This window comes from Anser cygnoides, chromosome 3, assembly GCF_040182565.1.
Source record: "Anser cygnoides isolate HZ-2024a breed goose chromosome 3, Taihu_goose_T2T_genome, whole genome shotgun sequence".
Classification (NCBI taxonomy): domain Eukaryota; kingdom Metazoa; phylum Chordata; class Aves; order Anseriformes; family Anatidae; genus Anser; species Anser cygnoides.
Window position 1 is genome coordinate 63,553,565 of NC_089875.1, and position 27,816 is coordinate 63,581,380.

The 27,816-nt window shown below is 36.7% G+C and overlaps 1 protein-coding gene across 1 annotated transcript in view; it reads right to left on the reverse strand.

Annotated features, from left to right (window-relative positions):
- Positions 1 to 18,799: 18,799 nt before the first annotated feature.
- The window catches only part of TMEM200A (transmembrane protein 200A), a 59,727-nt gene continuing 50,710 nt past the window's right edge, over positions 18,800 to 27,816 (reverse strand). Inside the window, exon 2 of the mRNA XM_048048101.2 lies at positions 18,800 to 20,396. Coding sequence (XP_047904058.1) covers positions 18,905 to 20,380 — 1,476 coding nt within the window. The 5' untranslated portion in view covers positions 20,381 to 20,396 and the 3' untranslated portion in view covers positions 18,800 to 18,904. The remainder of the gene's footprint in view (positions 20,397 to 27,816) is intronic.

The window sequence follows — 27,816 nt, forward strand, 5'->3', positions numbered from 1 at the left end:
TTATCCTTGTCTTTTGAAAAGAGAAGAGACTGGGCAAAATTTCTTGGGGAAAGTCTTGTGTAAGACTTACCTTCCAGGACTAATTTAACAAACAAACAAGCAAACAACAACAACAACAAAGATAGTATGCTACTGTTTGAGGAAAGTACTCAACGAATTGATAAAAGAAATGAAAATAGTCATCATTCATTTTATTCTTGAATTTAGTATATTGGTTTAAGGCCAGTATTGGCAATATATATATATTAGCTTATAGCTTAAGGTTGTACCCTAGTTATCAATCATATATAGCTATCTTAAATAAAGTGGTGGAATCCCCATTCCTTAACGCATTTGAGGGACGTGAACTTGACACTAAGGAACATGATTTAGTGATGAGACTCAGTAGGTCAGGCTGATGGTTGGTCTTGATGATCTCAAAAGTCTTTTCCAACCTAGTGATTCTACTGCTAGATGGACAAATGGATAACCCCCATGCTGTCCTCAGCAGTTAATACTATTATATATCCTCTGACTTCCAACAAGTTTTAAATTCCTGCACTGCCTAATTAGGGAGAGTAATTCCCCACAGTTTTCTTCCCCACCAACTGAGAGAAATAGGCTACTCCAGAATGTTATTAACTTTTTAGATATGCTGTATCACCTACTGTAGAGTTTCTGTGTTGTTTTTATTATTATTATTATTATTATCCTTATTATTATTAAATGTAACAAAGGCGTTGGGCAACCTATACTCACTTACAAGTTAATTTCAAGTGTGTATATATGTTTTCATGAAAAGGAAGGGAAAAGTTTTAAAACTCCTTTGCATAACTGGTAAATTACAGTAGTTTTGTATGACAGCATAAGTTAACTAACTTCTGTAGTTGACAGCAAGAGCTATTGACTCAGGAGGAAATGACAAACCTGTGAAGGCTTTTCAATGAAAGTAACCCTCAAATCTGTCTTTCCTAACCTCTACAGATCATTTTGAAAAGATGGATGGAATTATTTGTCAGTTGGGATACAAGTCGTATTTTCATTAAAAATAATTTATTCCCACATTTCAACACTCTTATGACAGAGCTATGTTCAGGGACATTAGAATAAATTCGTCAGGATGAGTGCTACTAATAAGGGAATGCTGTCTGAGTGATAACAGTGCAGTAATGGCACAGATCATCCAGAAACATGAATAACGTAATGGCTCACTTTCTCTTTTAATTGCGTTTCCTTTTACTGGAAGATTGAGGCTCTGTTTTCCATCCAAATCTTTTCACAAGTAATTAGTGGGTGCAAACTTCTGTCAGATGTGAATATTTTTCCATAGTCCTCAAACCAAAGAAGGCAACAGAACATTAGGTCTGGCATTTCTAATTACAACTCTAATTATATAAAACCTTTTTGCCCAAAACAGCAAGAAACAGCTCCTACTGCTTAATGGAAGTTAAGCTCTTACCAATCACCATTCTAGTATAGTACTCATTTATGTAAAAGTCAATTGCTGCATGCTACCCACTGCCAACTGTTACCCACATGTAGCTAGAGTGGCAAAATCCACCTAGCAGCGTATGATCATTCCAGCTTTCTTTAAAATTCTGCCTCAGCATGGTGCTTTCTCTTTTTTTTTTTTTTTTAATAAGTATGTTACCAACAATAAACTAATATCAGAAGCAATAGGGAATCGCTGCTGGCCAGCTATCAAGTTCCAGTGTTCATTATATTAGTCACCAATGCAACTCTCTCACTTCTATATCACTTTATTACAATTTCCGCATCTTACAGCCTGAGAGGCCACTGGCAACTGATACTGCTTGCAGCTAAACACTACCTAGTGTTACTCACCAACACAAAATCTTTCACACAGAAGAAAGAGAGAGGAATGGAACAAAGCAAAACCAATACCCAGGACACAAAGGAGCTCCTAGGATGCCCTAAGAGGGACTAGCTTATGCTGTGCAGGCAGGAGGGGGGTGGTGTTTCTCATGATGCACTCTTTGCCATGTTGAATTTTGTCTCCTCTAATCACCTGGAAAAATATGTAGCCCTACAGGACAGTAAGACATTGGCAAACACCATCATAACCAGGGTTTCCTGCAGTTTCTTATTTCATAATCAGATGTAAAGGAATATGTGAATTCATATCAGTGGAAGACAAAAACAGAAGACAAACTTTTCCCAGCAAAAATAGCTTTCTGCCTTTGGGAAATGCCAAGCAGCTGGACAGGAAAGAAACACTTCTTTCCAGCACAGTAGGCTTTGTTGCATCTAGCAAAGGTGGAGGATGATTTTAATGCTCTTTATGCACAATATCCGGATGCATGTGAACTGCATGAAGCTTCCATTATCTCTGAGGCGAGCACAAAAATGTAAGACCATCCTCTTGCTTAGACCAAAGTCTTGCAAAGCAGCAGAAGAGTTGTTAGCACCGTCTTTGCTATGCACAGGCATCCTGGCTAGCGTTGGAGGAAGTGTGCCCACCTGTTATGCTCATAACCTGGAGCACAATTTAAAGAGCAAAATTTGACCAAGAGCGGATTTCTTTAAGGTATTTAGGTGCCTGTATCCCACTGCTGCCTTAAAAACTCTACAGTGAACAGTGCAAATTTGGCTTCACCCATATACAGGCAATTTTGATTCCTGTGCTTATATGACATGAGATCTTTGGTCACATTTCCAATGGTATGTCTGTAATTTCCAGCTGTGTTCCCAGAGGCTCAGTAATGTAGAAAGTTTCTGATAAAAAATGCTGATAAAATGGAAAAGACTCCTTTGCAATCATGCTGTAGCACTTCCACATCAAACTTCCTTCCATGGGCTATGAACAGACCTTTGACTTCTGTTGGGACTAAAAAAAAGTATAGCCTCTAGTCTTTGTCCTTCCAGCATTATTTTTTTGTGTCTGAGCCTCTAAAATTCTCATGTTCAGAGAAGTTGTACAAGTGGTACAAAAGTTTGAAAAAATGTAGAGAAAGAGAGGTTTCTCTGTTTTCATTTTTTTTGTTTTTTTGTTTTTTGTTTGTTTTGCTGCCTCATCATAGTTAACAAAATTAGCAAGTAGAGTCAGCAATTAGATAGCAGATTAGCACATGCATCAAGATATGCTATAAGGTCATTGATGGAGAAGCACATGCAAACTCTGAAGAACAGCAGTGAGAGGGAGCTTTCAAGAAAGGAACCTTTTCATTCCCAAAAGACAGAAAGGCATTTCACCACAGGAACTGCTGATCAATAAGCTATCAGTCAGCTAATTGTATTGTTCCTTACCCAGATCTCAAACATGACCTTTAGAATAAACTTCTGCCTTTACTGACAGGCTGAAGCTGTTTTCTCTTTTGAAGCTTTTTAGGATCTCACTTGCCTAAAAAAAGGGGGGAGAACTGATACATTTGGAAGAGAAATTCTAATACTATAAAGCAGACCATTAAAACATTGATCTAATTCCCCCCTCCCTAACCTCCTTCCTATTGATCTAACACCTGAACTCTCTTACTCATGAGAACAAGATGTCAAGGGCATGCATCTGCTTAACACAGACCAACTGCCACTTGGTTATAACATCCTTCCTCATCACCATAAATCTTCCATTTATTAAAAAAAAAAAATGCCCTCAATGAATGATTTTTGTTTCTCCAGCCTGCTGTTTAACTGCTCAGCTCCAGTTAAGTGACTGCTTGAAGAGATCACCACCTGAGCAGTTTGCCACTGGGCCCTGAACCAGTGTGAGTCAGGGCTTTGACAGGCAGGAAAGCTATTCTGTGGTTCTCATTGGGATGCATTTGCTGTTATACCCCCCAAACAATGACAGCGGCCTCCTTCTGTAGATGGTGCTTTCTTGCATTCAGCATTTGCAGAGAAAATCAAAATACAAATACAGTTATCCTGTAAGCAATGCTTCTTACATAAGAACCATCCTTTCTCATGGTTTCTGCTGCAAGAGAGCACATACGTAATCCTCTCTGCCCCAGGGTCTCTCAAGTGTTTTTACTGCCTATAGGATGTCTCTTTGTGGTGTTGTTTCTTCTTTCTATGGGGAGTTGAAGGCTGTGCTGCAGCCTGCAAGGCAGGATGGCACTCTGTGTGGGTAAGATTGTATATTTAGCCCTCAAGTAGCAGTTGTTGAGCAGCCACTCTGTCTGTCAAGTGTAAACAAGAGCCAGGTTTCAGAGCAGTGTACACAGAAATGGCAGTGAATGCATCTATTTGAGGATGCTTACTCCTCTTCCATCTGCCTCCATCCACCAGCACCAGCTAAAGCAGACCTTTGACTTGTGAGCTGGGACAGAGGCAGAACAGAGCCCATTGTTTCCTCAGGATGTGGCCCCTTTGCAGGCTGGCATGCGTATGGATATCTAGTCTATGCATCAAGAATGCGAGTAGCAACATTATGATAGCCTCCAAGGGTGCCATATCTGGCCCTGAGCAGAATTTACCCCACAAAATACAATGGACATAATGAGTCCATAGGGTTCTTGAGGGTTCTTTCACACCAAGAGTTCATCCAAAGATCGAGGCACCTCATATGAAAATCTGGTGAGCTAAGGTTATGTAGGTATTTAAATGTTTCTGTTGATCTTTGGAGTCATCAGACATACCTACTTCTGGGAGACAAATGCTCTTCCCTTTTCCTAGCTCACAAGTCAATTTAAAGAAATGTTGCTTTTTTTTTTTTTTCAAAAAGAGGTTTGATAAATAAAGGATCAAGAAGTCAAAGAGAATGAACAAATCTTACACAAGTAGGAAATTGTCATATTTCACCTTCTGTTCACCAGCTCTGTGTTTCGATCTGGCACTCACTGAATTAACTGTTTCTTGGTACAGGTCTCCTTTCCTGCCAAATCCTGTCATCTGTCATGTCAGAGTAAAGAACCAAATAATTCTGAAATCCAATCCTGAAATAAATATAGTGCAGTGAGAAGCATCATTTTTTGCTTTCGCTCCACAAAAGCACAGAAGCTACACATTGAAATAAGCTTTCTCTTCTTTTCTGCTCTCTCTTCCATGATCTCTTGAAAGGGCATTGAGGAAAAGAAAAAAAAAGGCTAGAACTTAGGAAAAAGGCCATATAGCAGGAATCTCTCCACAGGCACTTGCAGTAATGTGGTTAATTCAGCGAGTGTAAACCCAGGTCATCCACTCAATTAAACATTATGAATCCCATTGTCAGCTTCCTGTGCAACCACAGGACAGAGATTCAGACTTGCTGCTGGGACACCCATAACTTTTTCCATGGTAGATATACATGTATTTTTATTGCAAGTGTACACAGCTCTACAAGGAGTTCTGTGTTTGCACAAGGAGCTAACCCCTCAAAGCAGAAGTCTTGCAGCTGGCCTGAATTCTTTCCTGTCCAAGGTCTTCAAAACTGGTTTAAATATAAAAAAAAATCAAGTCTAACTTAAAAAAAAAAAAAAAAAACTTTGTTTTACAGATCATATCTTAAAGTTACAAACTTAATCTGTCTCCATCACTATCTCACTTCTGCATGTGCAGAGTATACTCAAGCCACACTTCCCAGAGTTTTTGCAGGATGGAGGATGAAGAGTGAAGGGGTGGTCTAAGGTTTGTTTTCCCCTCCATAAAGAACATAGGTTCCCACAAATAGCAAGAAAATCAGTCTGCAAATAGTGAAAGATTTACAATCAAACCATGGCAAAGTGGTAAGAGCAGGTACAGCAGATAGTTGTTTGGCTTCTGCTACTTTACAGGACTCTTTCCATGAGCCCTCAAGCCCTCTCTTCCCAAAATGTGTAAGAGCTCTGTTCTGAGCCAGCTTGTGCTTCTTACGTGGAAAGTCACTCCTCTGACAGCTTTCTTGCTTGCTCAGCAACCTGCCCAGGTTATTGTCACCAGACTCCTACCCAGTTCATAATCTAGGGCAGCACAGACCTCAAGCACTGCTGCTATTGCTGGGCTTGAAATTGTCTGCTGACACATATTTTTTTCAGGCTAAGTTTCTGCAGTAATCTGCTGTAGCTTTGCTGATTCCCCAGACTTGCTGCCTCAGCTGGGGAAGGGTAGCACAACAACTTGAGTTCAAGATCCAGAACTGGAACAACGGCACGCAGAGCTTTAGCTCTCTCATGTTCAGGAAAAAGTGGACAAACTGAATGGTGGGTAATTTCCTGTGTGCAAGAATTTGATATAAGAGGCAAACCAAACCCTGATAATTTGCAAAAAATATACCTATTTGGCTCTCTTCCTTGTGGGTTTTTCTTTCAGGAAATCAGTCAGTGCCAGGTAGGTAACTGCAAGCTCAAATGTGAGCAATGCCCTGTTTTGTGCACATAAGAAGGCGTCTTTTTTTTTTTTTTTTTTTTTTTGACTGATTCAGAAATATTCCCAGCAATATCCGTTCTTGGTTTTGTGACTGTTCATAGCAATACAGTTCTGTGAACCCAACAGAAACTGTTGGATTTAACTTTCTATAGGTGCTACACATCTATGAGAAGACACATTTCTTTCATTGTTCATTCTACTAAGAGCAAAATGGACTTACTTTTGGGATTCTACAAGGAGATCTGGAACTCCCCTCCTTTAAAGGGACTATTTTGTTTCCCAGCATGCAGTGTATTTGGTGGTAACTTTCAGCCAAGGAAACCTGTAGCCTGAAGCTTGTGATCTCACTGTTGTAAGGTGAAGGGCATGGAAGGTATGGAAGATAATCAGAGATCCTAGCAGAAGACGTAGAATGACATAGAGAAAAAATAAATTAGCCATTCATTGTAACTGAAAGGCTGCAGGGAGGAATCATCAGTAGTGATATGGAGAAGACAAGGTACAATGGAAGCCCCACTAAATGCATAACATAATGTTGGAAAGTCAAGTTCACTGTAAAATAGGAAGTAATGTTAGCTAAGAGAGACACCAAATCTTCCTTTTCCTCCCCTTGTTTTGAGCCTGTACATGGGTCAAATGAGGAAATCTTTATTTGGAAGATGGACTAATGGAGAAAACAGAGTGAACTGGGCATACACTCTTCACTGCGTAAAGGACCATTGAGAAAACACAATCAGGCGCACCGCACTGAGTGAGTTTTGTGCTGTGACCCTGATTTTGCTGCACTCTCTCAACTACTCAGTAAATCTTTTCTCCCCATGAGCAACAAAGGATGTTGTTGTTCCTACTGAAAACAGACACAGCTTGAAAAGGATGGACAGACAGGAGAAAAAGTCAGTTAATTTAAGGGTAGAAGTTGGAATGGTGAGTGGCTGAAATAGGAAGGATTTAGAGAGTCTGCTGGGCAAAATAATTCTTCTCATTCTCTTATCTGTTAAAACCAACTTTCATTGTGACAGGAAACAAAGAGTGGTGACAGGGCTGAGAGAAATGGGAATATAAATCTCTATTCCTACTAACAGAAAATTGAATTTTTCTTACTATAACCAGTTAAATTTCTGCTATATCCAACCATATATATGCTGTGGATGTTCATATACTTTTCAATATGTTATTTATGTTCCTTGGAGAAAGCAAATGTTGTTTTCCTTTTAGATAATGTTACAGAAATTATATACGTCCTTTGTCAGTATTACTTGTGTAGGAGAAAAAACAGATGGTTCCTTCATACTGAAAAAGGCAAATATTACATTTTGAGCTTCAGGATGATAACCACAGGCTTGAGTAGCAAAAAAATCTTAAAGGAAATTTTGGTAAATTTAACTATGCTGATCGAATGAGGGAGACAAGCTTAAGTGGAAAACCAATGATAGTTTCAAATTCTGAATCCTGCAGGTCTTGTTGATTGCCTTTCTGATACTGTCCAGCTTTTCCCTAGTTATTAGTTAGAAGTCAAGAAACCAACATTTTGATCAATTCAAACAGACACCAGCTGTCATTTTAAAATAGCTGAATCATTTTTAGTGTCTGCTCCAGGATTTACAGGAGATACAGTTGATTACATGAAGACCCATAGCCCATATATATTATCCAAAAAACTGATATTGAATAGAAACTTACTTTATCTTGGTAAAGTTCCCAATGTACTCCATGTTCCTAACATAATTAAATGTTATTACTCCTGTACACGCATGAAATAATTAAGGGGTCTTAGTTTAGAACCTTTATTATCACATTGACTTTATGATTAGCTTTAATTATTAAGTTTTTTTTTCTCACTATTAGAGAGGACTTTAAAGAAAAAATAGAAAACTTCAGTTTCCTTTATATCCTGGGGATACTTTCTTTTAAATAGAGCAGATGCTTATTGATGAACATATATAGAACAACCTATACCTTTATGAAGAGATATTGTCATTCTAACTCTTCTGACCAGCTCCAAAAAAACTAAAAAGACATATATTTCAGGCACTTGATGCAACAAAGCGTTGATCAAGACAAATTTCTTCAACAGCTTCTGTTCTACAAATAGGAAAAGAAAAAAAAATCAAACATGCCTATATAATGTATCTACTCTCTAAAATGGCATACATCTAATTCCATCAGCTGATGAGATTTATGTCTTTCCACTCTACCCAATATATTCAGAGGTCTCTCAGGACTGTGGTTTTGACAAGAGGTGAGAGTCTTCCAAAACTATTTTCGTTCAATTTCTCCAGGTTCTGTGACAGAAGCTTGTCATAGAGCAGCTGGTTTTGAAATTTATTTGTTTAGTATTTCTACAGGACATCATTTGCTTCTACATCCTTGAAAATATGAGAAAAAAGACTGCACTAGCGTAACAAGGAAAGAAAGTGAAAACATTCACCATGATTGTCCTCCAAGTCTGTATGGTTTCAAACTGACTTACAACTTATATTTTGATACTAGCAGATACTGTTTCCTATTTAGGAAGAAATCCATCTATAGACAATAAAAGTGAAACACTTCACTAAAGCAGGCCCTGGGCTGTTTAGGAGGACATTCAGGTATACATTTTTTGCAGGTTATGTCTGAGCTGAGCTTTCTGGAAGCTGAGAAATGATGCATTATCCTTCTCATAGCACTCAACCTGGATGATTTTAAACAGCTGCAGAGAATCTATCAACATTGCAGATTGAATTTCACCTTTTAAGAAACCCAGTATCCTCTTCACATCTTCCTCTGCTCAGGTTTTAAATAATACAAATCCTTTTGTCTCCCATTGCAAATTCTTGCTTATGCTGAATCTGTACTTTATTAAATACAAAAGCTTTTCTTAGGTAGATAACATGAAGAAATTTAAACTGCCTAAAAGGTATATAGTCTTTTCTGCAGATACTTATTCAGATTTGAAAATCAATGTCAGCTGGACTGAGGTCATTATCTGTGTATATGTGTGCCACATGTAATCATATATTGGCACGTTTGGTGAAAGTAATTTTAAGTGTCAATACTATCAAAATCAAATATGAACAATATTGTTGAAAATAAGGTCAATGCCGATGCATTAATTAATTGGTTTGGTGAAAAGCACAGTCTGTCTTTCCCTGAATCAAATTTTTAGCCATGGTAATGACTACTTTATTTTCTGTCATAGAGTTCTGCAAGCCCGTCCCACTTCTTAGTGAAACTTGTACATCATCCTTACCTGATGCTATTCAACTCCAGAACACATTTGAAAGCAAAGACTATGTCAGAAGCAGCTATTCTTACATGAATACCAATCTTTATGCTACAAATCTTTGTTCTGTCAAAATAACAGTGCATTTAATTGCCTTTGAAGCTGCCAAAGACTAAATAAGCTGACAAAGACTGGTATCAGCATATATGAAAATACACAGGCTTTCTTTACCTTGGTATGCTTTCCCAATGTCAGAGAAGAAAGGAAAATAAACTAGGAAGGGTGTGCAATCACACAGAATATACTGTGTTTGTTACAAGCATTAACTCTGCAAGGAGTTTCAGCCCCTGACCTTCTCAGAAACCTGCCTCAAAAAGGCAGAAAACAAATGTCACAGAGTCCAGTCACCCTGACTAGTTTCGATTCAGCACACAAGTTTCGGTTCCAGGAGTTCAAAATGAGAGATGATTTCTTCTCCCATGGAAAATGTCTGATGGTTTACGCCACGTAATAATATGTTTTGAGGTGTTTTTACTAGCAGTGTGATAATAGCAGAAGTATGTTTGTAGTAGACAATCCCCGTTTGTTCCCAGCAACAGATCTCTTTCTGATTCAATATACTAACTTTTTATTTTTTTCCTGGGGTTCTCCAACAATGATTAAATCAGAGGCATCACCTTATATTTCAAAAATCAAGTAATTTGATAACATGATAAACTGAAACCTCCAAAACTCGATTTGGTGATATTTTAGACTGCATATTCCAGAATGTTAACCTAGGATGCTAGCCTCCTTTTTATGTCTCTTTAATCTCATTAACAATTTTCACATATTTCTGAGTCTTTCCATGTGATGATTTATATTGCTATTATTTCTATTGAGGCAGGAATGGATTAAGGAAAATCAGCTTTTTGGGCACAGGCATCATTGACTCCCCACTCACTTTGCACCATGCTGTTTATTTAAAAGCAGAATGCTCTGAAGTAAATCAGCTTCCAGATCCAATCAAACCTGTTACGTATGTATATAAATAAACACATATGTGTGTGAGTGTAGAATTCATATGATCTGATACATTATACAAATGAAAGAATTTAATTAAAAAATAATCCTTTCAATCTGTTCTGGAAATATGGGAGAGCTCACAGATACTTTTTTTTTTTTCCACTTGCCTTAGGTTTGGAAAGATACTTATAACATCAACTAATTAAGCTTTTCAGATCTTGGAGGAGAAAGTAACTGGCTATTGTAGACACAGTCATTAAGAAGCACCCATGCCTAACTTCAGAAGCAGTTCTGAGGCTGAATAAAATGACTTAACAATAATACGTGCCAAGTAAACTTATTTACTATTTTCAGGAATGGATTTCAATTTCTGAAATTGTTGTGCTCATTCATAGATAATAACCAAGAAAGTGGATGTTTGACAAGAGTAAATAGAGACAGAAAATCAGATAAAAATGTCATTGACCACACAACTGTTTAAGGAGTTGGATTATGTAGAAAGGTGTGGAAAGGAAGAAGAGGTCAGAGTCTAACCAGTATGTTGGCAGACAGGGTTTAGTCATCATAAAGCAATTATAAGACCAAAAAGTCTGTAATCACTGTAATGGGGTGTAGGTGTGTACATAAACATCAGAGAATTCTTAGTGATTTCCAGGAATGCTCTCACCTGTTCTACTTTCAAAAGAAAAATGCAACGTACAATGAAGTATTAAGAAAAGACACAAGAACTTTGCAAACCTGCCAGTCCAGATAACAGTGAGATAGGTATCAATGTTACAAGAATAAAATTATTCTTTCAAAAAGTCAATGGATATGAAATGTGTACTTTCTTCTTTAGAAGAATGACCAGGACCATCTTCTGTGATAGTTAGCAAGAGTTCTTCGTTTGAGTGCTAGTTATAAGGCATATAAATTTAGAAAATGTAGTTTAATGAGAATCTGATGTTCACTTTATTATTTCCTAACCCCTCTTAATCTATTTTATAAACCCAACTCCTCTGCAAAAGATTCAAAGAGTACTGTTATTTAATTTAGTTATAAGTCTAATGCTCTTCCTGGTCCCCACAAAGAGACAATAAAGAACACTTGTTTGCTACAGATATAATAAAATATGCTCACATAATATATCAGTGCTTCCTGTCTGTTAAAATGATAATGGATTCTCTGCAAGTGCAAGTTGAGTTTAACTATATTATAACCTCTGTATAATAGTAGCTGATCTTCCCCATATTTTTCTATTCACACATTTTTATTTGAGGTCATTGAGACCCTTGAAAAACTGGTGGCTACAAGAAGAAAGTAATAAAAATCAACTGGAGCAATATTCCTTCAGGGTAACATATCTGAATTTAAAATTATTTCTGAAAAACACACACACACAAAAAAAGTGCACAGTGGAAAGTTTTCTGAACTGCTTCTGTACTGTCATAATCTCAAAACAAACTGAACTTGCACAGAAAAGCAAGCCACATCTCAGTGAAGGTAGCTCAGTGGAAATACATGATGTTCATCAGTATGACTGGAAAAAAATACTGAAAATATAATTTTCTGTTATGTAACAAAGTTATACTCTCATCCTGGATACTTTGTTTTAGCTTTCTGTTTTCAGGAGTATAATGCGGAAATATTTAAGACCTCCAGAAAGTCAAGAAAAGTAGACAGAAAGCACAGGAATATTTTTCCCTGTGATGAATGAATTAAAAATTAGACATATATTAATTATTGCTTTGTCTTTACCTTGAGTTTTAACCTTTGCCTTGCAGAAAACTTAATTTCCCATTAAAAAAAAAATAAAGACTGAACAAATGGTGGTTGTGACAACTGAGTATAGAGATCCCTGGAAGGAAGAGCCAACAGATGTCTACCACAATCATTGTAGCAAAAACTGAGTAGCTTATGTTAAGCACTAAGTGTGCCATAGACAAGATGCTCCTACAAACTGAAGTAGTAATGATCTGATCCAATTAATTTTAAACAACAGGGATAAACTACAGTGGAACTCCAAGTCAGGTGTTGATTTCAGATGAAGAAATTTTGATAATTTCAGAAGAAAGCTAGTTGTTGAAATAATCCAGACAAGAAGGCTGGGGATTTGAGTATTGGATAAGGAAGACTTTTTTTTTTTTTTTTAGACTAACACAAACAAACATGCACCTCATCTGCAGGAAGCTTCTGAAGATAATTCCAGTCCTAGCCGAATTAATGAGAACATCACCAAAACTAAACCAAAAAGAAAAGAACACCTACAAGTAAACGTAATGGGAAAATGTAACAGAGCAGACAGTACATGTGGAAATGCACTGCAAGACGTAAAGTGTCACATTCAGATACTCTTTTACCCAGTTTAAAAAGAAAAAAAGTTCATTCCAGATACAGCCTATATGCTAAGTGAATACTTTGCCTCATTTTTCACCTGGGGTCACTATTACAGAAGTGGGATGAAAAGGGATGACTAGTAGGAAAAAAAAGTCTGGAAAAGGGAGATGGGGAAGTGTGGCAAATGGAAGAAAGTGTGAAACGAAAGATATGTAAATTCTCACCTGTAAGAAGGCTAAATTCAAGCCTTGAATGCTCTCACTGTGTGGAAGCACGTAATCTCTCTTACAGCAGCCTGAAAAAACTGGCACATGAAAAACATTGTAGCAAGGAATTTCAATAAATCTACTGAGTTGACAGAGAGAGGGAAGCCAATACGCGTTAAAAATAGTAATCTTATTAACTGCATTTATGAAATGGCAGAAAGAAGGAAAGGAGGAGCTATCTGGTCTCTTGTAAGCCTGCTAGTGTGATCCAGGTAGGATGGAAAACTTCAGGAAAAAAAAAAACAAAGAACTGAAGACAAGAATTAAGTTGGTGCCCACAGCACCAACTGCAGGTCTGCTTCTGTTGGGTCCTCAGCACCAACTACAGATCTACTCTATTGGGCTGTGCTATCTGCTATTGCAGCCTAAGTAGGGACATTCTATCAATATGGGAAAGATCAGAAGGAAAACTGAATTGTCTTAATGAGATGACGAGATGAGCAGAAATTTAACAGTAAAAGTGAAAAAATGTGTACTAGAACAAGTATTTCCTACAAGGCAGGAACTTATTCTGAGAACAGAAAGATCTAAGTGTTAAATGTGTTGTGCAGTGAATCACAGGATAACTCCGAGCATCTATTGTGATGGATTTCTTTAAGAATAGAAAACCCACAGAAATATCAATAGATACCAGGTTATTTTGGGTACATTTTTTTAATAGCCCAGCAAGTTGCTATTGCAATGAAATTAAAGTGCTGATAAAATTTTTAAACTGACAAGGGAAGTATATTTATTGGCATAACTCTTAATTAATCTGCAGTAGTTTCCAAAATAAATATTAGTAAACCGAAGGGCTTGGTGGGATTCAGAAATGGATTAGCTATTCCTAGGAATGCTATCCTGAATAATTACACTAGCTGGAATAAAAAGTGATAAAAGACAACAATGGATTAATAATTCTTTCTGTGGATAATTTATAGTGATTCTATACTCTCCTCTGAAGCTGTCTGCCAATTAGAATTAGAACCAAGACAACAATTAGACATACTGCTTTTCATTTAATATAGTATGTTCTTATATTTTAAATTCAATAAACTATTGTAAACTAAAATAACAATAAATAAATAAATTTAACTATCAATTATAACGTAATATTATATAATATAATATTATAATTATAATTTAACTATCTAACTATTGAACTATCAGATTTCCAATGTTTATGAGACTCAGGATTGTATTTCTGCCAACTATCATTCAGATAAACTATATTGTCTGGGCTTTACTGGAAGTATAAAGTACTCTGGTGAGGTTAATTTGAAATACCGAGACCTAAAACACAACTCAGCATTGCCATTCACAGAACATTGATGAAAGAGTTAATAAATGTTAACTGAATGTTAAACATGTGATAGCTGTGACAACTATAATTAATTTGCTCCCGAGTTTAATCTGAAATGGTTTAAAAAAAGGGCATGAACTTGTCCTTGAGTAGCTAAATCATACTAATTGAAGCACTCCTACATTATAATAGACCACTTATACCATTTGCATTTTCATATATGCATGCACGCAGTCTTTCTAAAAGATTTCTGCTTGTTCACCATAACATCACATTTTGTAGGAAAATTAACAACAAAAAAAGATAATGCTAGGAATATGAAGTCAGAACTTCCAGGAAAGCGTCAGAGATACACTCCTAGAAAGAACAACTTATCTGTAAAAGTACTATACTAAACCAATCATAGAATGGCTCAGGTTGGAAGGGACCTTAAAGATCACCTGGTTTCAACCCCCCTGCCAAGAACAGGGATGCCACCCACTAGATCAGGTTGCCCAGGGCCTCATCCAGCCTGGTCTTGAACACCTCCAGGGATGGGGCATCCACAGCCTCTCTGGAAGGTTCCAATCCAGGAACTCCACAAGATACTAAAAAAACTTTTCAGAGAGAAAAGATGCTGCAGGTCAAAACTATTGCCCAAATTTCATATAGGAGAAACTAATGGACTAGTAATGCTATATTTTAAGGATAAGTAAAATCAGTGCTAGATCTGAGAAAGGCTCTCTGAGATGGTTGCACAAAATTTATTTAGCTGTCTAATCTATGCTGAGGGACAGATGTGGATGCCTACCTCCAAAACTGGTAGCCTTAAAAATTCTGCTCATTTATAACATTACTTTTCATTTTTAAAACCAGGCTGCCTTTCTATCCTTTATGAAGCCCAAGCATTAGGGTAGACATCAGGATGGGGAGCACCATATTGAAGTCCTTTTGCTTCAGAGAACCCCACAGCAAGACCTTCCTGTCCACAGGTAACAGTATTTGCAGCTGGTGCGTTTGCCACTCCCTCCTGCTGAACTCTGCACTGAACTGCATGGAAAAGTCAGGTGCATTGGCTCACATGGAGAGTGAACTGGGTTCTCCGAAGGAGCAGCTAAAATATCAAACTGGCCAGACACAGACCCTGTTTTAAGGTTTTTACTCAGTCAGTATTTCATATGAAGTATAGAAACAATCTGGAAAAGACGATGCAACCCAGACTTTCTCTTCTGTCACGGCAGAATTGTCCTCTTTATTTCATGATGAATTTTGCCCAATAAATGAGCAGACTGAATCAGATTTGCCAGGAGGGATGGACAGATTGTAATACCAGTCTAAGCCACAAGCTGTGATTAAGATGCTTACCTGAAAGGTAGAACACATGTATTTTTCAATGGTCTTACGGAGAAGAAGGAGCTGAACTCACTGCTTGTACAATACAAATGATTTCCTTCTAGATTATTACATACAAAGGATGTGGTCCCATAACATCTTCCAAGGCCTAGATGTAAGGTTTAGCTTCCTATTGCATGAAAAGTCTTGTGGGGTGTCTGTACAATTATTTTCCCATATGAGAAAAACAGTTTAAAACTTCCTGTCTTTGGCTTCGTTTTCACCCTGAAGTTGTATTGGAGCAATTCGTTGTGGGGCTGCACAGAACATCAATAGTGTTGTTCAGAGCATCAGAAATGAGCTAAATAATAATAATAATAATAATAATAATAATAATAATAATAATAATAATAATAATAATAAAAGTCTGTGAACTGAATCAGCAACTGAGTGAATATAGTTATGCCCTAAAGATACCAGTGAGGTTTAAAAAATGCTCCTGTCTTCACCAAGTCTTTACTTGCTATCTGAACATGTGTTACAAAGAGTTCAGACATCTGCACCCTACTGTGGTTTCCCACCTCAATATATGAAGATTAGTGTTCGGGTCTTTTGAACATTTAAAACTTTTTCTGACTAGAGGTCGAGTAGGAATGACCCAAGGAATATGGGAAGATGCAAGGCCCTTAATTTCCAGAGTGATTGTGGTTAGTGTATCTGGGCAAAAATAGAGTCCTAGCCAACTTTTTTAAAACATTAAACCTTTCATCAGACTTAGCACCTTAGACTTTATGCCTTATAAATCATTTGACACATATCTTTAAAGTTTGAGATATGAAAATCCCAGGAAACAAGGTTACCGTCACTTTTGAGTTATCTTGTTACTTAATATGTACTGGATGAGCTTATTATTTCTGGAACATACAGTAGATGCTATTATCTAAATGAAACGTTCCATTTTAGGGTAATTTGGGAATATTTTTGTAGTCAATCTGTCAATCACATAATTTCTTTGTATGGTGCTATTTTGATTTCTTGCAAATTTAATTCAGTAACTTTACTTTGGTCCCTCAACCAGGTAGATTTTTCTGAAATCAGTACATTTTTCAGTACCAAGTATCTATGTTAAAAATTAAAAGCTCCTGCCTTGCTATACTTATAAAAGGATCACTATTCCCACATATGATCGTAAACAAAAAAAACAGTCTTTTAAGCTAAGATTTAATTTAGTTATTCAGGAAATAAAAGCTTACATCATTCACGTCTTTTTAACAATAGTTTCCATTTTTCGAAATGTACTGCCAAACTAAAAAGAACAAGGTGTTCTTTTTATACAAAATTTCCTTATATCAAAAGCGTTTTGAATACATTTCACATTACATTAAAAAAATATTAGAAACACAGTAAATTCAACCTTTACATGTGGAGGGATGTCATTGAAATTAATTAGTCATAGCCAAATATCTAGTGGAAGGCTAATATATTAAGCATAATGTTATGTACAATATTATGATACTTAATCATATTTTGATATGGAGGATTTGAGATTATAGAGGAAAAACATGTCTTACAGCAGATATATGTAGAGATACATTTTATTTTCATTTCAAAAAATAGCAAATGTCTTAAGAACACAAACCGGAAAGTTATTAAAAGCTTCATAGCAAAATATTTAGCCAACTCTGTTACAATATATAGGCTTGAGGTTCTAACAGTTAACACTATGCCTCAATTCACTGAGCAAGTAATGCTCTTGATACATAAACATTGCGCAGTTGAAATCTGGAGCTGAATATTTAAAAATAAAAAAGGAGAGAGAGAGTGTGTATTTTATCTTTGATCTTTCATAACCAACTGAAGTACAACTATAGTTTAACAGGCTTGATTCTTTTTGGGAGAAGCCGTTAAAAACAATTCCTGAGTATTTAAGTGAATATATTCAAAAAGACTACATACAACCAACTTCCTGTTAGGTGAGCCTTGCAACTAGAAGTGACATTCTCTAGCATGGCTGTCATGGCAGGATCACAGCCTAAATACCTTAATGAAATACACAAAAACTTTCTGGTATGCACATTCAAATTCTCATTTTCTTTAACAATAGCCTACAATTGTGAACTGAGGAACTTACTCTGCTGAGAAAAATATTGTTTTAAATGTCACTTCCTTTTGCAAAATCTTCTAATGCAAATTACCCCAGCTAAGCCTCCAATGAACCACCATCCCAATAATTATGTGAAATATATAAATCAAAATTTAGCCAAGGGGCTTTTGTAATACTTAGTATACATATTGAATTATATGCTTTGTATCAGTATCTTGACCATAGAGACCTAGCTATTTAGCATCTTGCTATTGTAATGAGAGGCAATATATTCATTTTCCATTATTCTCTTCAGATTCATGTCATGATATCATTTTACTATATACCATGTTTCTAAAACCCTGTTAGCATTCATTATGTCCCTATGATTTTAATCAGTATACTTTGATTTTAAAACTGCTGCCAATCAAAATGCTTTAGAGAACTAACCCCAGAAGAATTTTCAGATTTCTTACTTTATGTATGCTTTCCTGGAATTTTAGGATTAAATCATAACGGATGTAGAAATATTAATGTACAAAGCATAGTTAATAATTCACAACACTGGTATTCAACTTGACCAACTACAATGAATTCACAAAAATGTTTTGATACCCACTCTTTTCTATCCACCCACCCCATACGTAAACAAGATTCTCACAATGACAATGGCAAGATTGTAGTTACTGAGATGTATTATATGTGAAAGGCAACGCCAAGGATAAAGATAAAGGCCTGAATTTGACAATTCCAGTATGTATTCCTCCTCACTTCCCATTCTGGACTGCAAACACAATTTTTAGACTCTTGCAGTCATTAAATAAGTAGAACCTACAGGTAAATGGAGCTTTTAATTCTAATGCAGGTTTTTGGAGTCAAATTGATAGAAAGTAACATGCTTGTATAAAACAGAATGAATAATGACTTGGAAAAAAATGTAGTAAGTCGTACCAAAACTCTCTGAGAAATGATAATGTACTGTATTGCAGCTGTATGTTACTGTGACAAAATACTATTGGACTTACAAAGACAAAGATCTCTGTTTACACAAGCCAATATTAATATGCTATTAATCATCTGGATAAAAACGGGCTTGTTCTAGTTTCACTGAGAAGGAAACACTTGTCAAAATGGTTTTTTAAAAAATACTGTTGAATATATTGTAAATTGCAATTTAAATATTAAAACCTTGTTTCTGAAGTTCCCCGCTTTAGGTTGTTACTCAAAAACTCATCATGTTCAAAACTCAAATTATTATGAGATCTCGATATCATAAGAAGCTTTTCTTTATTGGTAAAGTCTTTTTTGACCACTGCTTGAGGCACAAGTAACCTGTCCATCGGGTCCTCTTTGTTTTCTAGTTTCATATATCCTTTACTGTTGCTCCGATCCAGTCTGGGCCAGCTGGGATGTTTCCTTTGTTCAGTTTGGACAGTGAGTGTAGATGGACCCCTGTCCAAATCCAGGGACTTTGAATGTGAAGAGAGAAGATGCAAAGATGTGTTGGACCCAAACTGTTTCCTGGCAGCACCAGGGGATAAAAGCTTTCCTGTACTCGGTCCGAGGGTCATAGAAGATTTGAACTGATCATGTGGAGTGTCCACAAATGAATTATGCCGTGGTAGCATGGCCGCAGCTGGTTTGCAGGATTCCTTGGTGTCAGTTAATGGAATGGCCAGGGAGTCCATCGACAGATTTCTGGACCAACTCTTTGTGACCTCTGAGTCCTCGGTTATGTTGTCTATACTGGGCTCATCAATAACACAGTTATTTAGTTTAATTACTGGCAGTGTGAAAGCACTAATAGAAGATGATACAATGGACTTTGTTTCACACTTTATAGAACTAGTGTTTTTGTCATCTGAAGCCTTACTGGAATGAGGGTAAAGTCCAAAGACTGAACCAGATTGGTCAGTCAGCAGAGGTGGTAGGAGGCTAGCAGTGGTCCTATCTTCATTTAGGGGGATCTCCTCTTCTTCAGCAGAACTATCCATTCTAAAATTACTCTTGAAGCCAGAGAAAGGTGCAATCGTGTTTGCAGCCAGCCGTGATGCACATGAGCTCCCACTATGCCCAAGTTCTCCTTCCCCCAACAAGCCAGCAAAGGCACCACTCAGCTGCTTCTGTTCCTTGATCCTCAGGGTGTGGATGTCTATTACAGTGGAGTATATGTCTCTCATGTGTATGATTTTTGTTTCTTTGTCACGGTTTTCGTGTAGTATGGCATTTGCACAGATAAAAATGAAGATTCCAATGCCCATAGTAAAAGGGCCCAACATTTTCATCTTATCTGAGTGCACATGCTGTTCAAAGAAACGAAGTAAAATGCTTCCTTGGTTTCTTAGGACCTCAGTTTCATTTACTGATAGTTTATCTTCAGATCCTAAAAGCTGGTCCTTCTGGGGCCAGTATCCAAGAATGGCCATTGCAATTCCCAAGAATGCGATAAGCACTCCCAAAACAAGGAAGAACCCCGATGGAGAATAGAGTCTGATTTTGCCCCTGACAATGACTACATCTGCCCTGGGCCGGCGTCTAACTGGTTTCTTCTCCTCAGAAGCTGGTGCTGTGGCAAGATTTACATGTTGCTGAGATCTGGCAGAGTCTTGCCTTTTCAAGGCAGCCAGTCCTGTTATGACTCCGCCGGTTGCTATCATAGTTCTATATTGTGTCCTGCAGGGGAAAAAAAGCAGAAATATTGATGTAAGCAAAGTTTGTGTGTGCAAATATAAATAGTGCTCTGTTAATATATTTCTTGATAATTACAATATTCATCACTTTAAAAAAAGTTACTATATTTAATCCAGTTAGGGCATAATAAAGGTTTTAAGACTCAAATGGCATTTAAAAAGCATTTTCAAAATACTTTTATCACTGTAAATATAGGTAATATATCTTTCAGCAATGTAACAGACTAGAAAACTAGTGCTCTGTGGTGACATATCAGGATTAAACATCAGAATACTCAGAAGTCTTTATAAATGGTTTATGTCAGGACAGTCAGTAACAAGTTACAAGTTAAGAACCTCGTATGTGTTCTTGATCATTTTACCACTATAGCTAGCTCTTTTAAAAACTTCTGTGACATACAATTAATATGAATACAGATCATTCTACATACTCTCTTTAAGACATTTTGCCTTTTAAGTTTCAGCATATATTAATATATACTTATTCTATCATTTAAAGAAGCTTTTATTAAGCCTATTGAGACCACCTGAGTGTCAACTACAGAACCGTTTTGCCTTTCCTAATAAAGCTGATCCTTTGCTATGCATATCTATATCCTTTTTCTCCCCATTTTGGTTCTTCACTGACTACAAAGTAGTAGCTCAGTTTAGTTTACCAGATAACCAATTTTCATAAATGTCAAGCTCATGAATTCAAAGCTTCATCGCTTTATGAGCTTTATTCTTTTTTTTTTTTTCCTGTTAGGCTTTTCACACCTGGGTGTCTACTACATGGGAAACATGAACCAGCATGGGTTTAAAAAGAGAAACTCATGTTTGGTAGGGCTTTTTTTGAGTAAAAGTAACAAATGAAACAACACAGTTCAGGATTATTAAATGTTATTTTATAAGGCATCTTATAACCAGACTCAAAAATAGTTTCTCAGCTTAACTAGTGGATATTTGAATGAATACTAGAAAGTATTATAGTATACCATTGAGATACTGTAAAGCCAGGTATGAAAAAATATATATGTTCTTTTTGATGGCCTTGCTAAATTCAAAGATACAGAAAGGCTGACAGTCTGTTGCAGAGAGAAAAGCACCATGTCAATGCTAGGGATGGTTTAACAAGCAGACAAAGCAAAAGTTGGACTGTGTGTATAGAGAGGCAGAGAAGCAGAGGCAAAGGAAACCAGTGATTGCTTTCAATTTACAGGCAATAACTTTCATCAGATATCTTTAAATATTTGTTTTTTAAAAATCCCAACAGTGACACCCATGCAAAAAGATTAGAGCTCTTGTAGTGTGAGAATGACCATAGGGGCACTATCATGAATTTCCAACAATGCAAGCAGGTGTCAAGTAAGCTCATTTCCAAGCAGAAATTGCTCCAACCCACCATTATTCATGATTATGAAATTAATAGGGAGTTTGAGACAGGTGGCCAACTGGAAGCACTAATCCAGAAAAAAAATGTACCAGTGTTCATTATTATCTTTTCAGCATTAATTCAGGTGACAGACAGAAAGAACAGCAAGCTGAAATCCTTGCCTGCACCATTATTAATGGAGAGAGTGCTTTCTCTCCTTCTGTGAGAAACCTTTTCTTTGTGAAGGGAAGACCTGAAAAAACAAGGCCTAAGATGCAGCATTTTCTTAATTTCTGAAAACAAATTTGATAGAATTGTTTAAAAAAAAAAAAAAAACACAACTCAGAAAGTTCATTTCTAGTGACAGGTTTCATGTTTCTCAACGCTCTGGAAATTCTCACCCTTTGCAATTCACTTTCATTTTTATGCTGTCTGGGCAATTTCAGTAGTTCCAGGACAATTAATTTCTTGAATGTTCCATGAAGAGCCAATTTTTTTTTTTTTAGTGTAGCAGTTTTAACACTATGCTCCCCCTCCTCCCAAGAAAGTTAATCGAGGTTGATAGTATATTAAAAAAAAAAAAAAAAAAAGAAAGAAAACGGTGTCTCATATGCCTATATTTAAGGGTTTCTGCCAAAAGCAAAAGATCATTCTCTAAAACATTTAGACTCTCTAGGCAGAAATAAATTAAGAGAATTATGGCATATCTTTACTGAAATTAATAGATCATTTAGCTATTATCTATTTTGCTCCCTTATTCTTTTCCACATCCTAGATCTTTGCAGGGATAAGGAGTTTCCATATTTATGTGGCATTTTGCAGCACACATAAACACACTCTCATCCATTATCAGGGCTGCCAAGGAACTGCACAGGGTAGTGCTAAATCCAAGCTCTACATGTTGGCTGGATTTGATATTTTGTGTTCTGTACTGTGCTTACCACAGCTACCTGGATTTCACCAAAGGGTGAACCCAGTAAGCTCAGATCTGGTTGGTAAATATTTTAAGCATACCTCTAGCAAGAGTTCCTCTCTAACTCTGAAAAGCAGATCAAAATATATATATATTACATCCTGAGGTATCTTTCGAAAATTCTCATTTGCAAGCTTTACATATATTGCAGGAAAACCACACCACAATTTCATTATTAATTGGTCTACAGTAACCTGAAGAACAGAGAAAAACTGAGATCTTCTATAGTAAAAGGGAGAAAGAGATCTCCTAAGCCACCCGGCTGGCTTCCTCCCAGTATTTCAGGGGAACATTTTGTTCCTCTGTTCACTTTACCTGCATTAGAACTTGGACATAAGAGAGAGAGAGTCTGGCTGCAACAAGATGAAAAAGCATTTTATATATAGAAGTCTCTTTCCTATTTGTGAGTTCACATGGATATTATTAAATCTTTATTTGATGGAATAAAATCACAACCAGCTTCATAAATATAATTTGTAATAAGCCATGGTGTTGGTAAGGCTTATATACTACTTAATTTTAAGACCTGAATTTCGATCTCTTCTTCATCTAATAAAATCATTGGTATTAGCAGACCATTGGTATGAGATGATTTCATTTCATACAGAAAATTTTTCAAAAGCCTATTACAGTGAAGTGTATTTTAAGATGGGAAACCTTTTTTTTAAAAAAAAAATATTGTATTTAGAATAGTGATATTGTAGATACAATGAATTATTTTACAAATCTGTTTACTTTCATTACAGAACAGCCACAATGAGTTCCAATGTCAAATGTTAATTCTCTTAGCTTAGTACAATGATTACATTTAGTTTTACTCAAAAGCCTGAATTCAAACTTCTGAACGAGCAAACTTTACAAGATTTTGACTCAGAAGTAAAGAAAGGTTATGTTAGAAGTTTTGACAGAATTTTTCTGGTGGCACTGTGAATGACACAGGCTTACTTTAAAATGGATCAAATAATGGTAAAATGGATGTAGAGTACAGAGAAAAAAAAAATAAAGGGATAGGCCTGTAAACCATTTCATAAACACAACCATCTTGCTGTTAAAAAAGCACCACAGCTATCAAGCTGCTTTTGAAGAACAAACTTTGAGTGTTTTTTTAAGCGTCTGCCTTCCTAACTTTGTAGCTGCTCTGTTTGTTTCATCTTCAGCAGGAACATCAGTACCAAAGGCCTAGATAGTTTACAATTTTAGTCTTGAAAGGAACAGTGGCCCAGATTTACCCTTACAGCTAGCATATCTTTGTACTGTGCTGTTGTTACTAAGAGGTCCTCGCACCAACCCTGTCAGCCACTCCAAGATCACCCAAGCCTGTCTTGGTATAGATCCTGTAAAGTAGCTCCTCCTAAGGTTTGCAAACGTGAAACAAGTTGGGTAATGAAATGTGAAGCGTCAGTCTGAGATGTGGAGGGTGCCTGCTTCTTACTTACATTACACTTGCTGCCCAGATCAAGGCTCCTAGAGAGGCTGAAATGGATTCTCCTTTATCACCTTTCCATATGGGGAAAGGTTTCTCAGATGCTCAAGGAATGGCTGTCATAAAGAAAATTATGAAAGAGGTAAAACCGGCTTTCCCAGAATAGTTGTAGGTAACCACTAGACTTGCATCCGCTGAGCAAAGATTGAAGTATTCCCCTAACCAAGTCAGGAGGTCAAAAAACTCAAATCAACAAAGAAATGGAGGCAGTAGATTCACTCAGTGATACAAAGGTTAGGCAAGGATAAATTATCATGGAGAAACTGTAGCACAGGTGGACAAGTGTCCCTCTTTTCTGTTCTGATCTGCACCAGTACATCAGGATTTCACTGATGATCAGACAGAAAAATGGTGTATTTATGCTGCTAGCATTACCCACATATGAATTTGCCAGCCTGGAGAAGGGAAGGGAGGCCAGAGGCAGGTGACCTGGGGACTCATTAGAGTAGCGGGCATCTCCAGACAACTGCAGAGCACAGAGAAACTTGAACAACATAGACATGTCCACAGGGAGGTATGACAGATAAGAGGGGGTCACTCTGAGTCCTTTTGAAACTAGGAACAGCCTCCAAAAGTAATACTCAGTTATCCTTTGGAAGCCATGCAAATGACAAAATTGGTGGGATAGGATTTGGTGGGATTTGAGCCCAGTTGACTCACTGACTGATTATTCCAGATATAAGACATGTCAACTGCAAGAATGTATTATAGACTGTACATTTCTGTTATAATTGCAACTGAGGCAATTAGCTATTTACACAATGGCTCTGATACTAGACAGTCTAGAAAAATCTGAAAGGTGTGTGTGGAAGAGCTAAAATTCAATGGAAGGAACTGACTTTATTGCACGTGCTAGTGGCTCCAACTAACTTCTGGTTCCACAAACCACAAACTCCTTAATTTTCTCTTTAGCCTAAGAGGTCACCAACTTAATACCCTTCTTTCCCCTCTGATGACTAGCATCACCATTACTGTTACTGGTATCAACTATGTTTTTCAGAGCTGGTCAAACTATTAAACATGTAGTTAATCTCTCAGAAACTATATTAACTCTCAACCTGTAGTTAGCTTTGGAGCTTGGTATTTCTATTTCAGGTGCCTCAAGGCTTATCTATTTTTTCAACTATTTTGGTACAATAAAAGTTACTAATTCTACCTACAACATAAGTCTTTTGAATAAATATAGTCATTTGAATTATGCTGAGATCATACATTTAATTTGAAAGGTATACCAGCACCAAAGATAGAAAGTGCACTAAAGGATATTAGGATTATATTTCTTTCAAATTATTTTTTTTATTCCAGATATATTTCGGTGTCCCTTAGTATTTATGACCTTTGTAGTTTGCACAAATATTTTTTTTTATTATAAAACTGGAACATTTACTGTTTAAAAGATTATTGAAACTTAATTATTTGAAATTATCAGAACTGTACATGCTATTTCCTTGTAGTTTAGGTTTATATAAAACTTTCTGAAATGATCAGCTATTGTATTTCAGCAAAGAATTAAACTTCATCACAGTGAGAATTGTGATAAAACATGGCTTCAATTACCATGGCACTTCCTAACCTGCTATTTCAGCTGATTAGGAAATTTACTTCATGTTAGTACTTGATTTATTACCACTTAAGTGACTCAATCTCAAATTTTAATGAGAGAACAAAATTTAACAGCAAGGAAAGTTTCCTTTACCTTTGATAAACCTGAAGTCCTAGCAATGAAAGAGGTATATGAGAGGCTGTTTACCCAGAAATTCTCATAATCAAGAATGCAAATGATAAAGTAATAAGAGAACTGATAACACAGCTAAGTAAACAAACCACTATTAACCTGTAATTAACAGACTACATCTAAACTTTGTTCCTGATGTATAATATATCAATGTGTTATCTGCGCATAGAGGTTGTCAACTGATACAATCAGTTCTATTCCAAAGGTAAAAATAATATGTTCCATTAAAGCAATTTTATAGGCCAAAAGGATTAATATTTCTGGCAGAGATAATACAGCAATGGCCAAAGAAAGAGTAGTTCCACAAGAAACAGAAAAATCATCCAAAATTACATTTTTATTTCGTAGCTTAACAAGCAATCCCCTCCAACTGCATAACACACCAGTGAGACTACCCTATGATGCATCTCTCTCCTAATATCCAGTCCTTAAAAATTATTTAAAAAGAAAAGCAAGCAAGCAAAAGGCATCTTTTGTATTCATGATTTTGGGGTATTTTAAATGTACTTTAATTGACAATAGGCGAGATGAAAGCATGTGAAATGTGGTATTAAAAATCTTCATAACCTCAGCTGGGATTTTAAAGTCATGCAAGCAAAAGCCAAGGATAGAAAATTGCATGCCTATTTAAAACATTAAAGCTTTGAAATTTCCAGCTGAAACAAACCCTTTGGGTTCAAATTCCCTTTAATGTTGCCTCTTTTAGTCTGTAAACGGGTAAGCTTAGGGACTAATCATGTCCTTTTAACCTCCTGTTTGCCAGTCAGATTATGGAAACAGGCCAAATCATGCAAGCAGTTTCACAGCATAAAAAGGAAAAGGCAGGCTGCATATGGGTCAGGCAATGCAAGAACTCCAGGCTGCCTATGACAGAGCAGTAGAGAGAAGGTCCAAAGCAGAGATTAAAAGCTCAGGCTTCCTGGACATTGGTAGACCTGTATCAAATGGTCTGTATTTGGTTTACAATAGTACTATTTCAAACAGTAAAATCTTTGCACTTGTAAGTGGAAAACAAAAGCTTGGTATTAAGGATATATCAAAATCTGTGGGGAAATTCAAGGTCTGACTGTGTTCCATTCATTTAAAATATCTAGATCTGGCAGCATTTTTCAAATCTACATTGTACTAACCCAAGCAAGGCCAAAGGTCTCCATCAGTTACCTCTAATGAATCTATGAAAGACAGGTAGGAATGGCAAATCTGAACATTATTAATGCACATTTCTTTATGAAACTATAATTTTTACTGATGTGGATCTAGAGCATGGACACTTTGGGAAGGAGGTCATTGTTCTAATATTAAAAGTTGGATACTGAAACATAAGCTAAGAAGGGGAAAATATTGTTTTAAAAACAAACCCAAGCTCTTAGGAGAGTTATGTAAGTCAACAGATCTCATTTTATATGTATTTCCATAACTATTCTCAGTCACACTGCTTTGGAACCCATGCAAAGAAATATCTTAACATTGTATAAAAGGCCACAGTTCCCTTTTTTTTGAAATTATTTTGATGCAGTTTTCAGAAGTGGCAAGTAGCTGTTGAAGCTCCCTTCTTTTACTATCAGTAGAGAAACCTATATGGCAAAATCAGTATCATGTGTTTATTTGCATATATTTGCCATGTCGCCAAATCACAGAGAATCACAGAGTAGCTGAGGTTGGAGACCTCTGGAGGTCATCCAGTCCTAACCCATGCTCAGTAAGGGACACCCAGCACAGGGTACCCAGGACCATGTCCACGCAGCTTTTGAAGATCTCCAAGGAGGAGACTCTATAGCCTCTCTGGGCAACCTGTGCTAGTGCTCTGTTACCCGCACAGTAAAGTGCTGCCTGGTGCTCAGACTGAGCCTCCTGTGTTCCA